The 15,787-nt window shown below is 54.8% G+C and overlaps 2 protein-coding genes across 5 annotated transcripts; one reads left to right on the top strand and one right to left on the bottom strand.

Moving 5' to 3' along the window:
- Positions 1–637: 637 nt before the first annotated feature.
- EME2 (essential meiotic structure-specific endonuclease subunit 2) lies at positions 638–9,225 on the bottom strand. Of its 4 annotated transcripts, none has more exons than XM_075767147.1 (8): positions 8,922–9,225; positions 6,194–6,333; positions 5,136–5,228; positions 4,130–4,254; positions 3,128–3,233; positions 2,212–2,327; positions 1,570–1,759; positions 638–976 (listed from the first exon to the last, which is right to left on the bottom strand). In XM_075767147.1, the coding sequence occupies exons 1-8, from the start codon at positions 9,223–9,225 to the stop codon at positions 806–808; spliced, it is 1,245 nt and encodes a 414-aa protein (XP_075623262.1). In that variant the 3' UTR covers positions 638–805. The 4 variants fall into 4 exon arrangements, with proteins under 4 accessions (XP_075623262.1, XP_075623265.1, XP_075623264.1 ...); XM_075767150.1 differs by having other exon boundaries at positions 6,194–6,330; positions 8,935–9,052; XM_075767149.1 differs by lacking the exon at positions 8,922–9,225 and adding an exon at positions 7,456–8,915 and having other exon boundaries at positions 6,194–6,330.
- A 32-nt stretch (positions 9,226–9,257) lies between these two features.
- On the top strand, positions 9,258–13,431 carry NME3 (NME/NM23 nucleoside diphosphate kinase 3). Its single transcript, XM_075767154.1, has 5 exons — positions 9,258–9,414; positions 9,516–9,646; positions 10,033–10,134; positions 10,494–10,606; positions 11,590–13,431. The coding sequence occupies exons 1-5, from the start codon at positions 9,369–9,371 to the stop codon at positions 11,705–11,707; spliced, it is 510 nt and encodes a 169-aa protein (XP_075623269.1). The 5' UTR covers positions 9,258–9,368; the 3' UTR covers positions 11,708–13,431.
- The last annotated feature ends 2,356 nt before the right edge of the window (positions 13,432–15,787 follow it).

Genomic DNA, 15,787 nt, shown 5'->3' with positions numbered 1-15,787 from the left:
GGGGGGGGGTGGTTCTGGGTCACTGTGGAAGGCTACAGTTAGCAATACCAAACCCTTAGGCACTGGGGGGTCCCTGACCCCCGCTGTCCTGGCTGCTGCTATTTCTGAGTAAAAAAACCAGAGCCTTTGCTTTGGGAAAACAGAATCCCATCCCAACCCACCACTGCACATGGAATTTTCTGGAGCTTATCTGGTATTTCCTCATGTTGGGAGTTCAGCCAACTCCCCTGCCCTGAGCTGCCTGTTACCCCAAGGATGTGGTTCCTCTCTGGCCAGCTGGTTTTGATAGTTGGCAAACATTTTCCAAAGTACCTCCAGGAGGACCCACCTGGCTGAGGAAGCCACGAGCAGGACCTGTGGTAACAGGTCCGGTCTCACCGGGGAGCCAGTGGGACGTTACAAATCAGGACAGAAAGCAGAAAACACTTGGCTCGCTCAACACCTCCCCTGAAGGGCAGCGCAGGACAGACTCACCCCGCGGCCATCTCAGCAGAGGAGCTGATCCTGTGCTGCTTTCGCATCCAGCCTCTGTTCCAGCCATCCCTTAGCTCTCTTAGGAGACAACCAGCTTTCCAGCCAGGGGGACAGAAAGCTGGGGCAGCTAAAAGAGGAAAGGAGAGCCAAGAGGCTGAAGAAAGCATCTGTAACAAGACATTTATTGATGGGCAAGTCTCTGTTCTGAAATAGAATCAGCTGTTTCCCCTGGCCGGGCTCCCGGCAGCTCCACCGTGCCAGCAGCAGCTCCGCCACTGCCGAGCCTTGGCAGATAAAATGAGGTGGCTGACCGGCATGGCCCACGGTCTCTTTACGTGCCCAGGTCCAGGACAAGGTCGGGGTCGGTGGATACCATGAAAAGGTAGATGTGGTGGGATAGGTCTGGCCCAACACGACGGTCTTTCCCGCTGATGTCCGATTTCACTGGGATGTCACTCAGCAGGAGTCGTTTTTCATCTCCTGTGCTGCATTCTTGGTAGGCCTTTGAGCACGCAAGAGAAGGAAGCAGTTAGCACAGATGCTCCAAGAGAAGACTCCAATCTCCCCTGCAAGGCTCAATCCCATCATTACAATGAGGATCTGTAACTGAGCCTTCATCCAAACATACCAGAATCAGGGGATAAAACTCAGAAGGAACGAGATTATCACTTGCAAACAGACCTCACGCACTCACAGGTTGTGTGTTGCCTCTCTAGCGTACAAGGAGAGCACTGGAAAGCCACTTCTGAAGCAGCTATGCTTCAGAACAAAGCTCCAGGGGAAGAAAAAGGAGAGGAGAGTATGTGACTACATGAGACTTTTTTTTTAAAAGTTCTGTCACGGTTCCTAATAAACGGAAAGAGTTTATGTGACTAATGCTCACAAGAACAAGCACTTGCTGATAAAAATGTGTCTTCATAAATAGGCTAAGCTGCTGTCAGAAGGGTCAGACAGCAACCCGGGCTAATCCTGCTCCCCCAACACCTCACTGGCTCTGGAACCAGCAGAAAGCCAAGGGGAGCAGGGAGAGGGACCGTTTAGTGAGCTAAATCAGCTCCCTGAAGGGTCAGGACACCGAGGGGTTTGAGGGCTTACCTGTAACAGGAGGCTTGGGGAGGGATATGCTTCTGCTATAGCTGCTGCTGTTGCAGGGCTGACTCTGTTAAACTGCTGGATTTGTCTCTTCCACACCTGCCAGAGTCCTGTGCCGTCCTTCTCCACTCGCACCCCGCTGGCCCAGGCCCCGGCAGCACAGAAAGGCAACTCCTGCGACTCCAGCTGCCTCCTGCAGACAGACCAACCGCTGAGAGCAAGACCTGGGGCTGGTGCAGGCACTGAGCACAGGCCTGCAGACCCCAGACGCTGCAGCCTTCCCCCAGCAGTAAGCAGCAGGCTTCCTTCTAAAACCTCTTTCTGCCCCGGACTAATATTTTTTCCCTCCTCATAATTTCTTTCCTTTCCTGGAAAGTTCCGGAACACCTTGGTGAAAAGGTTTTCCTAAGGCTGTCATTTTCCCACTTTTCCTCACGCTGAATCACCACTATATTCACCATGAGAACAGCAGATTTTCATTGGCACGGAGACTGAAAATCATCTTGAGACACATCTAGTCTGGGCCCGTACACTGACAGCATCAAGGACAGGCTGGCAGCCACACACAAACGTTCCTGTAACTTCCATGGAGGTTTCCCAAAGCTCTGGGCTTGGGGCGTGACCGAGTCCAGCGACGCGACTCACTTGTACGGGCGTTTTGCTATTGCCTTTGTCAGCGCAGAAACCTGCTGGCCGAATTCCTGCCACGTGTCTAGGAACAGCACTTCCATGTTACCCCACAGCTGCAGCACCACCAGCGCCTGGAGGAGAGGCCATGAGAGGTGAAACACCTAACACGCCGACCGATGGGACACAGACAGGCTTGGGGGGGGGCCAGCCGCGAGCCAGGCCAGCCCGGGGCCCTCGCAGCCCCTCCTTGAGCCTCGGCCAGTAGCACTGGTGTCAGCCCTGGCCACCTACGGCACCCAGCGAGAGATGGGGAAAAGGAAAAAACACGGGTAGGACACATCCCTCGGCAGGGTGAAGCTGGGCTGGGGCTGGAAGGGGAGGGAGGCTGGGCTGCCTCCATTAGCTCTGTTTACAGAGCGCCGCAGCAAAGCCTGCTCATCCTTCTTAGCTCCCAGTAAGCCAGCGAGTCATAACCCTCTTTGGGGCACACTCAGGCAGGGCAGGAATTTAGCTCAAGGGATATCAAGTAAGGGCTTAGATGGTATTTGACCTAGTTTATGACTGCTGCGGCATCACAAGTATTCCTGCTCTGTTGTGGGACACGGGCTCTGCAAGGCAGAGACCTGAGCAAGAACCAACAGCTCCTTTCACAGCTAACTGGGCAGTTCTTGGTGGGGCTGGGGAGGGGAGCCTGGATCAGCTCCAAACCAGGGTCTTAAGAACAAGAGGCTCCAAACTGTGCCTCAAAGGCTGCAGTTCCTCTTTGATCCCAGTGCTGGCCAGGGTGAAGAGGGATGCATGTGGATGCAACGAGATCCAAGCCAGCCACCACCCGTCCTGGCAAAGCATTCCTTACACACACGAGCTCACTGGTGGGAGCCTTTTCTGCACAGCTCAACCCCAAGGAACATAAAAATTCAAGAAGTTTTACCTCCAGTATCTCCTCCTGAGTCATAGACAGCTCTGGGCCAGGCTGGGAGCTGGGACGCTGCTTTCCGGGGCTCAGCGCCTGCTGCCTGCCCTGCTCCTGGTTACACCTGTAAACAAGACACGCCGCTTGCACACAAACTCTACGTATTTGCACCTCAGGGCTACTGTCTGATCAAGAGGAAAAGGCCCAACTAAACCCACCCACATCTGCTACCTCCCGATCTGACTTGAAGCTGGAGACAAAGGTGTCGAGTTTGCTCCAGGCTGCCTGGCTGCGGGGGGCTCTCCTGCGAGGGAGAGGAGACCCGAACCCAGGGTGAGAGCCGCTCGGTTCCTCTGCTGGCAGAACTCAACAGGCCATGGCTGATTTTTTTTTAAACATAACACTCTCAGTAAAATTTATCCTCACAGGCTTAAGTGAGAAAGAGCCCAGGAGGTGGTGAGACAAGTGCTCTCCCTGGGAAATACTCCAGACAGGATAGGACAGACCCAGCTACTGTAGCTGTGTAATGCAGGGAACTCTGGAAGCGATCACACCGTCACCACAGAGGAGATTCCTCTGCCGTGCACGTACACGGACAGGAAGGACACAGGCATTGGGAACAGCACACGAATGGGACATTAGGGGACAAGAAAAGGGCTCCAGGCATTGAACATCTCCCTACTTTGAGCTGCACACGCTGCTGGGAACAGAAGGGCAATTCGGCGAGAGCAGTTCCCTCAGCTCCTCCGTGTCACTGCGGCCCTCCGCCTGGGTTCCAGAGCCCTGTGAACCCCTTCTGGCTGCCAGATCCTCAGAGGCTGCGGTACACGCACGCACAAAGTACACCCTCGAGACTGCAAAACCCAAGTCCTGGCCCCCACGAGCGCGGGCTTTGTGATTCACAGCCACCACGCCGGCACCGAGCGTCAGCAGCTCAGCCCCGAAGGTGTCCCCCCTGCAGACACGCTGATCTCCGCCCGCTGTGAGCCTCCCTGGCACCGCCGCTCGCCCGGCACGTACCGCCTGTAGGCATCCAGCCCAACGACGGCCAAGCTGTAGGTTTTGGTGGAGGAGCCCGCCAGACCGGCCAAAGGCAACACTTGGTTCAGGTCAGGCTGACTTGCTGATGGGGCATTGACAAAACTCTGAAACAAGACAAATCACACCCAAGTCTGTAGCAGCCTTCCTCTCCAAAACACCCCTCCCCAGCTCCGGCAGGACAGCGGGGCCTTCCAAGGTTCATCTCATCGGTGGGAACGGGCAGGAACCAGCCTCAGACTGCAGTAGAGCGCGTTGCCTTTGGGCAGGCACGATGTGCCGCATCTGCCAATGTCCCACTCCTCCTTCTGGCTCACCTTTTTCCCCTGGAGCATTAGCACTGAGCCCAGCCACTGCCTACTCTAGCCTGTCATTCTCTAGTCTTGGACAGGGTTGGATGGACGGGGAACTTCGCAGGGCAGAAGCACAGGCTGCCAAAACAGGTATAAACAGAACGCTGCAGGACTGCACACAAATGAGAACGCAAATCTCTCTGCTTCAAAATCATAGAATATCCTGAGTTGGAAGGGACCCATAAGGATCATCGAGTCCAACTCCTGGCTCCACACAGGACCAGCCAAATCAGAGCATACGACTGAGCGCGTTATCCAGATGCATGCGTTTCCAAGGGCTCTGTACTCTAAACGTTTCTTTCAAGCAAATTTTTCATGGACACCACGAGAATAGAAAAGCTAAATGTTAGGAAAGGCAAGTGTGGCCTGCCCAGCTCCCCTCTGAGGAAAGCAGCGTCCTCTCCCGGGGTTAAAGGCGGGTGCCTGCGTCCCATCCCTACAGACCTCCTGCTGTACTCAGGGCTTCTCCCACAAGCTCTCTCCTTTCAAACCGCCCGCCCTCTGTAACACAGCTTTGTTTCAGGGTGGAGCAAGGGCCGTTTTGAATGAACCCACCCTCCCCTTCTGCGTCCACCTAGCCAAGTGACCCTGCCGTAGAGCACTGTGTGTAGGTCTGGCTCAGAGATCTGTATCACCTGGGTTAGGGAAAAGAGGCGCTTAAGAAAATCTTCTGGTTCTACCAACACCAACACCTCCTTCTCCTCTTCAGTCTTCACCATGGGGCCATCCTAAAGAAGACGAAATCATTTCCAACACAAGCTGGGGGCCAGCATTAAAGCAGACAGCAAGTCTCCGCCTCTGCAGAGCCCACACTGTAAGAGGCACTGACACTCGTAAGGCTACGTCAGTACTACACTGGGGAAAGGCCACGGCTGAACGGAAAGGTAAAATCCTCCCTGAACGAGCAGATCACTGAAGGTGCAAAAATAGCCTGGCGAGGAAGGCAGTGACAACTGCAGAAGTTGCTAACTAAGGCGAAAGGACACAAAATGGCTTTGCCTGCACTGCACACTGTTAGATGACCACATTATCTGCACCTACATCATCTGTGCTCTATTATATGATCACAGTATCTGCAGTGTTTTATCCAGCAACAGCAAAAAATAGAGTTCTGCCTCCGCCTGAAATTCCTGTAGCGGGGATGAGCACGAGAACAACCTACCTCAGCCTCCGCTGCCACGCAGATACCGCTTGACACATTTCCTAAACCAAACTGAAATGGGGACGGAATTTGGTACCAGAAGGTGCCTGCCCTTTCAGGTTCCCACTGAGCGGGGTTCAGGAAGCAATCGCGGGCTTTCCAAATGAGGGGCCCCGCAGCAAATTTGCCCAGCCTCTTCCTGACGTGCAGCTGTTGCCCGTGGTAGCATGCCACGCACAACATCTGGGCTGGAACTGCTGCCGAGTATCGAGGCAAAATCTCTGTGTGAATGACTTGCCATGGTCTCATTCCTGCTTGCTACAGGTTCCCTGGCCTCACCCTAGATGCACACCTGCCTAAACCCGTGAGATGGAGATGTTTAAAAGACGTTGGCTTTGGAATAATCCATTCCCCAAGCTAACTGGTCACCAGTCATCAGCGTTTCTGAGGCTGGTGACTCCAATGCCCAGCCTAGAGAGGCAAGTCAAAGCTTTCTCCCTACAGCACATCACTTCCCAGTTTACATGTACGGAGACGAAGAGAAGGACTCACTGGTGAGGACAGAGTGTTTGGCATGTTTCTCCTCCAGGTTATGCTGCAGGGAATTGCCTGAGGCTCAAAAGAATATTTGCAGTCCAAGGAACTTAAAATCTTCACCCAGGCGTCTGAGCCAGGGTCTTTGAGGAGACCTGTGGAGGAGGACAGAACAATCCTGACATCCGAGAGAGAGGTATTTCATCAGTGGTAATAAACAACAACAAAACCACAAGTGCAAAATGAGGAATTCTGCAAGCATGGGAACTCTGGCTTCCTACAGCGTGTGCGCTTGCTGGCTGGCTGAGTTACTGACTTCGTCTTTGACCGTCTCTGCAGGCACCTGCAAAGCTGTCCTTCCTTACTCCAGCCAAGTACCTGGACAGCAACAAGCAATTTGCCACGAGGACTCTAAAAATCAGCTCTTGCATTCTAGTTATTAAAGGCAAGCTTTCAAAGCCGGCTCTTCTGTTCCCTCAAGATGTAATTTTATTAAATTTGAAAAAACATAATTAATTTTGATATTTCTCTCTCTCTATGAAAGAAGATCGAAATTAGCCAACAGGCTGAACAATTAGTCATGAGGAAGCCAGGTTCCACCACCCGTGCACAGCCCCGTGCTCTTAATTATTGGCTCTGCAAGTACTGTCAATCGTAGCTAACGCGAGTCGACACCATCCTTACAGCTGTCTGTAACCTCGTCAAACCGAGCATGTGGACTGTTTTCTTTGACAGATACCTGCTCTAGACCGAATTTATTTGAGATGTATCAACAAAATAGCGCAACTATTTCTAAGAAAATGCGAGAGGAGGGTTAACAATGTGCCGTTTGTCCACCTTAAAAATATCAACGCTGTTTTACAAGGGAGCTTTGCCAGCGGGACTGCCCGGCCCAGCCCCAAGCTGCTCCCCGGGGCAGGATGGACCTCAGGGTGCAGGGCTGGGTGCTGCAGGCAGGGTGCAGGCAGAGCGCTCCTCCGTGCTGCCTGCGCTCCCTCTGCCGGCACCCGGGAAGAGGAGGAGAAAAGCCTCTGGCTGGTGTAGAGGAGAGGAGGGTTGGGAAGGCACCTAGGCAGGAATGGGGCAGAAGAGATGAGCAAGAACTAAATTGATCAGCACCAGGGCAGAGGGAAATGTGAAACCCGAGGACAGAGAGAAACTCTGAGGACTGATATAATGGCCGCAGCAGAGTTTTTAAAGTGAAAAATCACACGGTGTTTTCTGCGGCGAGCAGTGCGTTACATCAGCCAGCCTGCCCCTGCTCAAACGGGATCGCTCACCTGGAAAAAGGCTGTGAAAATACACTTCTGGAACCTCCACCGCCTCCCGAGGCTGTATGCACGACTTCACAGCACATTCCACAACAAACATGATGGTATTTATCCTACAAAGACTTTTCTACTGGCAGAATAATAAGCACAACAACAGGCCTGTGTTGGAGCAAACAGGGACAATCTTCCTCAGGCGAAGCCATGCTATAAGCCCCCAAAATACAACCTCTAATTAGTTTATCGGTGCAAACACGGTAATAAGTTACTCAAAACCGTGTTGGATAAAGCAGCTGGATCCCTGCCATCCAGAGGACCAACAGAACCTGCCCAAGATCTGTGTGGAGGAGAGCGAGCAGACCAACACGTCTCTAAACAGAGTGTTGAAGTATACAAAACACATATCCTTAAAAACATGTTTAGTTAAACAAATCTTGCCGTTAGCAATTAGCAGTGAACGCATAGCATAAAGATAATGTAATTAGCAAAAAGTAGCACGCGACAGATGCTAACGAACAGAACAATTCAAGGTATAATGCCTGCGGATCTAATTACACGTGCACAGTGATGGGCTGCAGCTTGGATTCAAGCCGCTGGGGACCGGGACACAGCATCACCCTTGTCACACCCACCGTTCCGCAGGGAAACCCACGCAGCGACCCCAGGCTGCCCAGGCCAGCCGCAGGGCGAGGAACGGGCCAGCAGCCCCGCTCCCCACGGGACAGGGGATTAGAAACACGCTCCAGGCAGTCAGATGCGTCAGGGGATCGGCAGCGGCACTCGCGAGTGCCGGGAAAGAGCCAGGATCTCAGGGACACGCTGGCGGCCAGCACCGCAAAATAAGTCACCTCATTTTCTGCCAGCAATGCTCTGTGCCGTGACCTACGGGGTCCTGACGCCCTGAACGTCCTCCCTGACCAGGCACAGACCCAGCCCTCCGTGAGGCACCTGGAGGCGTTGGTATTTCCAGAGGTTTATCCTGGAGCGAGTTCCAGACAGCAGGTAACATCGCCCAGCCCAAGCAGGCGATGGAGCTCGGGACTGCAGGTCTTCTTACCTCGTCATAACGACCCTCGAGAACGTGAACAGATTAACAGCCGGGAGCTCGCAGGCCCAGAACTAGATCAGGGACACAGGCTTTATCGCGAGGAGCTCCCGGAGCCGTCTGGGGCTGAAGCACTGCCCTCCTGCTTCGGCAACGCGCCCGGAGAAGCGAAGAGCTCATTTTCCGGAGGTGCCAGCCCGGAGGGGTCGGTCGTCTCTCCGTGATGCTCAGGAACAAGGCAGGGACCACCGCAGCTGCCCATTGCAGCCTAACCACAGCTAGTCTGCAGTCGCGACAGCAACGACGGAGCTAACGAAGCCAAAAGGGCCTATTGAGCACCCGAGGGGGGCTGCGCAGACCCCAGGCCACCAGCCCAGGAGCAGCTCAGAGGTGACACCGGGCAGGCAGGAGGCCCCGGCTGTCCCACCCCGGGGGTCGGCGCACACCTCCATCAGCCGCAGGAGCCGCCACGCCGCCGCCGCCTCCTCCCGCCGCCTCCGCTTCTCCAGCGCCTCCTGCTCCTTCCGCCGCTCCCGCTCCCGTCTCCTGGCTGCGGCCTCCCCGGGGACCCTCCGCCGCCTCGGCCGGCCAGCCGGGCCCTCCCCGGAAGGAGAACCGGTCGCAGCCGCCGCCGCACCGGGGCCAAGGGGCTCGGGCTCGGGCTCCGACTCGGAGACGGCCCAGGCGGCGGCTCGCCGGGCCTGGCAGCCCGGGCCGCACCGCTCGCTCCCAGCCATGGCCGGACGGCGGTAACCGGCGGGCTGCGGGCCCCGCCCGTTGCCATGGGAACGGGGACAGCGCCGCGCTCTATCGGCCCCGCCGGCTCCTCAGCCCCGGCACGATCGTTCCGCCTCGGGGCGGGTGTCGGGGCGGCGCCGCCATGATCTGCCTGGTGCTGGGCCTCTTCGCCGGCCTCTTCCAGAGCGGTGCGGGCCGGGACCCCGCTCCCCCTGTGCCCCCCGCGGCTGAGGGGCCCGGGCTGGCCCCTTTTCCCACCCCTCCTGACGCCTCCGTCCTCTCCTTCCAGCCTGCAGCGGGGCCAACGAGCGCACCTTCGTGGCCATCAAACCGGACGGGGTCCACCGGCGCCTGGTCGGGGAGATCATCCGGCGGTTCGAGAGGAAGGGCCTGCAGCTGGTGGGCATGAAGCTCCTGCAGGTGAGCGGCCCGGGCCCCGCTGCCCAGGCTGGAGCAAGGCCCCTGCGGCCTCGTACCGGGGGCATCTGTGGTCCTTCGGGCACCGGCCCCTCGCAGGTCGGAGGGGTGCTGGCCTCTGGAGGGGCGATTCCCGCCGTGGGGAGATGTCTGCCCTCCGACTGCGGCCCTGCGCCAGGGCTGGTGGGTGTTGTTCCTCTGAGCTGGGTACTTCTCCCCTCCCTGCATCAGGCGTCAGCCAAGTAAAGCTGTTACGCTCTGGAAGCATCCGTGCGGGAGCTTAATTGTAACGTGCGCTGTCCAGCTTCAGCTCCGTTCGCAGGTGCAGACCTTGCCCAAATCCCCGCTCCTGCCCCGAGCAGACTAAGCTTTGTGCTCTCTGTGCTCAGGCCTCGGAGGAGCTGCTGAAGGAGCACTACATCGCCCTGCGTGACCGTCCCTTCTACGGCCGGCTGGTGAAGTACATGAGCTCTGGGCCCGTGGTGGCCATGGTGAGTGCTGGCCAGGTTCTCCAGAACCAAGGAACACAATGTAAGCGCAATGTTTAAGCGGCATTGGCTTGTGGCACGATGGAAGCAAGGTGGCCTCTCTCCAGAGGGCCTCTTGAAGCTATACTGAACTGCAAGGGTGTTTTCTGCGGTACATTAAATCCACTGACAATTCTGATTATTTTCCAAAATCAACTTTTGAAGACTATTTATACAGAGAAACCCTTTCCTGTCTCTCACCCAGGTGGATCAGATGTGGAATTTAGAGGACAGACAATAGGATCTGCCGGGGCAGTTGTGGAAGCTGATTCTTGTTTTGCTGTAGGTCTGTGTAGCTGATTCTTGTTTTTGCTGTCACGTAGGTCTGGCAGGGCCTGGATGTGGTCAAGACAGTTCGCACAATGATTGGGGAGACTAACCCAGCCGAATCCCGGCCTGGCACCATCCGAGGAGACTTCTGCGTTGAAGTCAGCAAGTGAGAACTTTGGCTTTTTCTTCCCTCAGTATTTCAGGGCATCCTGTCCAGGCATTCCTGCCTGAGCTACGCGAGTCTGTGTCCGCAGAGCAGAGCTGCTCCCTTCTGTGCTCGGATCAGAGCTGTCTCCCTCTGACAGCTCACAGAGCAGCCCTGGCAGGAGGAGCTGACCTCTGCCTCCTGGTGCTGGCTTTGCCAGGAGGAGGAACCTGGGCTTGTGTCTTTCCTGCCTCCTGAGGCTTTCTCTGTTTAAAGCAGATGGGGTTTGCTTGTCCCTGGGGCATCAGGACTGTGAACAGGAAGGGAGAAGGCCTCTCAGCCCTTTCTTGGGGGAGCAGGGCACCTGGAGAGCTGCTGTAGCTCCACTGGGCATCTGAGTCTGTAACAAAAGCCAAGTGGAAGCTCTACACACATTAGGGCTCTTCACCAGTGAAGATCCACCAGCTGTGACCTCGGGTGGCTGCAGCCTGGCTTGGGGTAGACCCCGCTTTTATCAAACCCTCCTGGGTTAGGTTTCTGTTCTGTGGTGTCTGATACCAAACCTGCTTCGTAGGATCTACTTTGACAGAAGGAAGGGGGGAAAACGGTTGGACTCGATGATCTTAGAGGTCTTTTTCATCCTTAAAGATTCTATGATTAAAATCTGGAGGCAAAACTTGAATTACTGACATAAAACCAAGGCAAACCCCAGAACAATAGCCACTTGTAGCTCCTCCTGAGCAAACAAATAGTTCTTCATCGTAGGAGGGAGGAGTGCAGGGAACCAGCAGCTCCTGCACATCCATGGCCATGTTCAGCGTTACCACCAACAGCCCCTGAGCTGGAAGGAGCAGGGCGGCCGTGCGGTGGCAAGGAATATTGCAGGATGTGACCGGCTCAATAGGTTTAATTAAATTGGTCAAGGTGAAATTTTCCAAGCTGCAGCTTCCCTCTCCGGCCTTTCTCTGCTTAGTGCCAGCCGATCCCGTTCTTCTTCCCCACAGGAATGTGATCCATGGCAGCGACTCAGTTGAGAGTGCCCAGCAGGAGATCTCCCTCTGGTTCCACCCGGAGGAGCTGACTTGCTGGGAGGACACGGCCGAGCACTGGATCTACGCATGAGAAGAACACTCTGAGGGAAATACATCTTCCTGACTGGACACGAGGCGTCTCCATCCCATTCCATCGCAGCCGCTCGGGCTGCCTGTGGATCCTGCCACGGCGTCACGTGCTGTGGGGGGGGTTTGCTCTGCGTGTGGGTGGAGGGGTCCAGGGAGCTGGTTTTTGTGTGTAGCTCTGCAGTTCGCCTCCCTGCAGTAGCAGCTATTTATTTTTTTGTTCTCTGCTATAGTAAGTAGTTGGTATTGTTGCTCTGTTTGCTGCAGTGTCTTAAATCCCAGATAGCTCAAGGTGATTTATTGAAGGAAAGTGAAAACTGGGCTCTGTTCTCCTCGCCGCTGGGAGAGGTGCTCTGGCCACCAGAAGGTGACGTGGTCGATATCGTCTGCCTGCGTTTCTGTAAGGTTCTTCAGCAAAGGCTTTTACAGAATTCGGCTGCTTTGGGACAAGGGGGGAAGCTCCCCACCCTGGGGTAAGACCTGGTTCCAAGACAAGGAGTGAAGGACAGGACAACCTCGCTCGCCCTCGGTGGGAGCTCTGTCGCATGCTGTACCTCCGTGGTGACTGACACGCGCTCGTGAAGCTGCAGCACTGCGCAAACCACAGGAGTAGAAGGGGGAGAGTGCGGTGGGGAAGGATTTGTAGATGTGGGATCGAGGAGGACTGTTTAGCACAGGCTGTGGAGTCCTGGCACCGAGCTCTGGGAGATCCTGAGATTTTCCTTGTCTGACGGTGGAGCTTCCCTGCCGGGAGGGTTTTGGGAACAGTTGGACACCACCCTTGTTGTCCCAAAAGCAGGCAGATCATTTACCCAGTGTGCAGTACACCGATATACACACAGAACAGAGGTATTTTATTTATTTCATGTCTGCGCAGAGATGAGTGCTAGGTGGTAATTCCACAAAGCTAGCACACCACACACAGAAACTACAACATACTGTTACAGGATTAGAAAAACCCACCTAAATTTACATTAATTGGTTAGTAATTACTGCATCATCTGCTATTGGTTAAACATATTTAAATTAGCACACATGTTCCTTGAGGAGGTGGGGGGGGTAATTTGCATAGTCCTTTAATTGAGTAGGTGGTCCCCATCTCCCCCTGCCCCCTTTACCTTTCCCCCAGTTACTGCAGATTTTTGGCTGCTTTGGCAATCACCCAGCTCTCAGTGCTTTCTGGGGCAGGATGTTTCCTTTTCATCAGTCTCAGCTCCTCTTTAAGGATAGCTGGTAGCAAGACTTGCGTTTTATCACTCTTTCTGCTCTTCATGGGAATAGTCGTTAGCAAAGCAACGCAACGTATTTAACCCTAAATTAAACAGTGCCTAAGCACTAACCCAAACACATTTCTGTCCCTGTAAAGTGGAAAATTCTACTTTACAGACATCACCTTAAACCTGGAACATCAAACTGCTCCGAGCTCCCTGTGTAGCCTTACCGGAGCGTAAGGGCAGGGCCAGCACCACTGTGCCCAGCTGTGGAACAGTTGAATTCCCCAGATTAAACCCAGGGAACGAGTAAACTCACCTCCAGGCCGGTCCTGAGCACGGTGCTGAGCAGGGAAGCGACACAGGAATCGGCACTGAGGGGACCGGGGGTCTCCAGCTGCTGCAGCCAGAGCTCCTCCTGCTTCAGGACCTTCTCCCAGCAGCTGTTTGGATTCCCCTTGTTCCCATAACTCCACCATTTGCTTTAATAATAAACTCTGGAGTCCCGTCATCTCTCCCGCTGGTTATTTTTTCCTCAGGGAAGGTGGAAGGGGTGGTGGCTGATGCCTGGTGCTGAGGGGGATGCTTCCCTTTCCCTTCTCCGATTGCAGCAAGCGCTAGCAGCACAGACGTTTGTCATTTCCCAAGAAAACTTCTGGTTTGGGTTTGCACGGCAAGGTTTTGGTAGCGGGGGGGCTACAGGGGTGGCTTCTGTGAGAAGCTGCTAAAAGCTTCCCCCATGTCCAATAAAGCCAACGCCAGCTGGCTCCAAGATGGTCCCACCGCTGGCCAATGCCGAGCCCATCAGCGTCGGTTGTAGTGCCTCTGGGATAACAGAGTGAAGAAGGAAAAAAAACAAGTTAGGGGGAGCTTTTGCAGCCAGAGAGAGGAGTGAGAAGATGTGAGAAATTCTGCAGACACCCAGGTCAGTGCAGAAGGAGGGGCAGGAGGTGCTCCAGGCGCCGGAGCAGAGATCCCCCTGCAGCCCGTGGTGAAGACCATGGTGAAGCAGGCTGTCCCCCTGCAGCCCATGGAGGGAGGATGAGGGGGTGTAGAGATTCCACCTGCAGCCCGTGGAGGACCCCACGCCAGAGCAGGTGGAGACACCTGAAGGAGCCTGTGACCCCGTGGGAAGCCCACACTGGAGCAAGCTCCTGGCAGGACCTGTGGATCCGTGGAGAGAGAAGCCCACGCCAGAGCAGGTTTGCTGGCAGGACTTGTGACCCCGTGGGGGACCCACGCTGGAGCAGTCTGCCCCTGAAGGTCTGCACCCCGTGGGAGGGACCCACACCGGAGCAGTTTGTGAAGGACTGCAGCCTGTGGGAAGGACCCATGCTGGAGAAGTTCATGAAGGACTGTCTCCCGTGGGAGGGCCCCCAGGCTGGAGCAGGGGCAGAGTGTGAGGAGTCCTCCCCCTGAGGAGGAAGGAGCAGCAGAGACAGCGTGTGATGAACTGACCGTAACCCCCATTCCCCGTCCCCCTGTGCCGCTGCGGGAGGAGGAGGGAGAGAAATGGGGAGTGAAGTTGGGCCTGGGAGATGGGAGGGGTGGGGGGAGGTGTTTGAAGATTTGATTTTATTCCTCATTGCTCTACTCTGTTTTGCTTAGTAATAAATTAGATTAATTTTTCTCTAAGTTCTGTTTTGCCTGTGACAGTAATTGGCAAGTGATCTCTCCCTGTCCTTATCTCGACCCACCAGCCTCTCGTTATACTTTTTCTCCCCTGTCTTGTTAAGGAGGGGGAGCGATAGAGCAGCTCTGGGGGCACCTGGCCTCCAGCCAGGTCAACCCCACCACAACTTCAAAATTAAATGACTTGTTCCACTTCCAACGTCCTCAGTTATCGTTAACCAGCCGGTGACACCCAGATCTGCGCAGCTGGGGCAGACTGGTTAGACTTGGCCGAAGCCGTGACAGAGCCCCACAGGGTTTCGTTCACCACTCTCGAGTCCACCTAGCAGCAGATTTGTGAGTAATTCTGGGAAAGAAGATGGAGAGCAGCCCCAGGACTCAGAACCGGCTGCAAAAACTGTTTGAACGGCAGTCACTTTGAGCCGGATGATAAGCATCGTGTGGAATTTTTCTACCCAGATCTTCTGGAGAGTTGTTGAGGGAAAGCAGAAGGCGGTTCTTCAGGAGACAAGGCAAACATCCTCGTGGCCTGTGGGGAAACTACGTCGTAGCTGAAGATTTCAAAGGCTTTTTCCTGTTCCTGTTTAAGGCTGTATGCTAGCTGTGAGGTGCTGAGAGACGGGACGAGGCGCTCAGGCACCTGGCTTGCTAGCTGCTGTGAGTTCTCTTCCCAAGAGCATCCAAAGGAGAGACGCTTCTACGGTATGGGGCTGCGTCTTTTTGGGGACCCTGCTCTGCTCGTTTTTACAGTCACTCTTCAGAACTGCGTAGCCGTCGGTTAACAGTTCATGCTGCTTTTTTTTTTTTTTTCCTCCTTTGTTTTTATTTGAGAGTCAGGAGAAGCAGAGACAGGTACAGAACTAGCTGAGAGAACCCAAAACCTAGAGAGACTCTCAGAATACAGCAGCAAAGGTCGATTTGTCTGAGCTTCTGCCTGGATGTGCTAGTGGTGATGGGTTTAACGCGTGGGGTTTTGGTGGCAGTGTGACAGGATGGATTCTGATGTTTTTGTCTCTCATTTCTACAGAAGACCCTGCTGATCCCTTTGGTGATGACGAAAAGGAAAAGCATAAAGTGGAGGCTCTTGCTCAGAAGTTTGAAGAAAAATATGTATGTTTTTCTTCTTTACATCCTGTTATCCCTTAGAATGAGTAACACTGTTCAGCTCTCAACCAGATAATGCTGGTTTGGTTCCGCTGCTGCCTTTTCCCCTGCTCCCATTACAGACCTGCAAAGGCTCT

Source organism: Balearica regulorum, chromosome 15 (genome assembly GCF_011004875.1).
Source record: "Balearica regulorum gibbericeps isolate bBalReg1 chromosome 15, bBalReg1.pri, whole genome shotgun sequence".
Lineage (NCBI taxonomy): Eukaryota > Metazoa > Chordata > Aves > Gruiformes > Gruidae > Balearica > Balearica regulorum.
The sequence above is the reverse complement of the archived record's forward strand: the minus strand, read 5'-3'. Positions and strand labels throughout refer to the sequence as shown.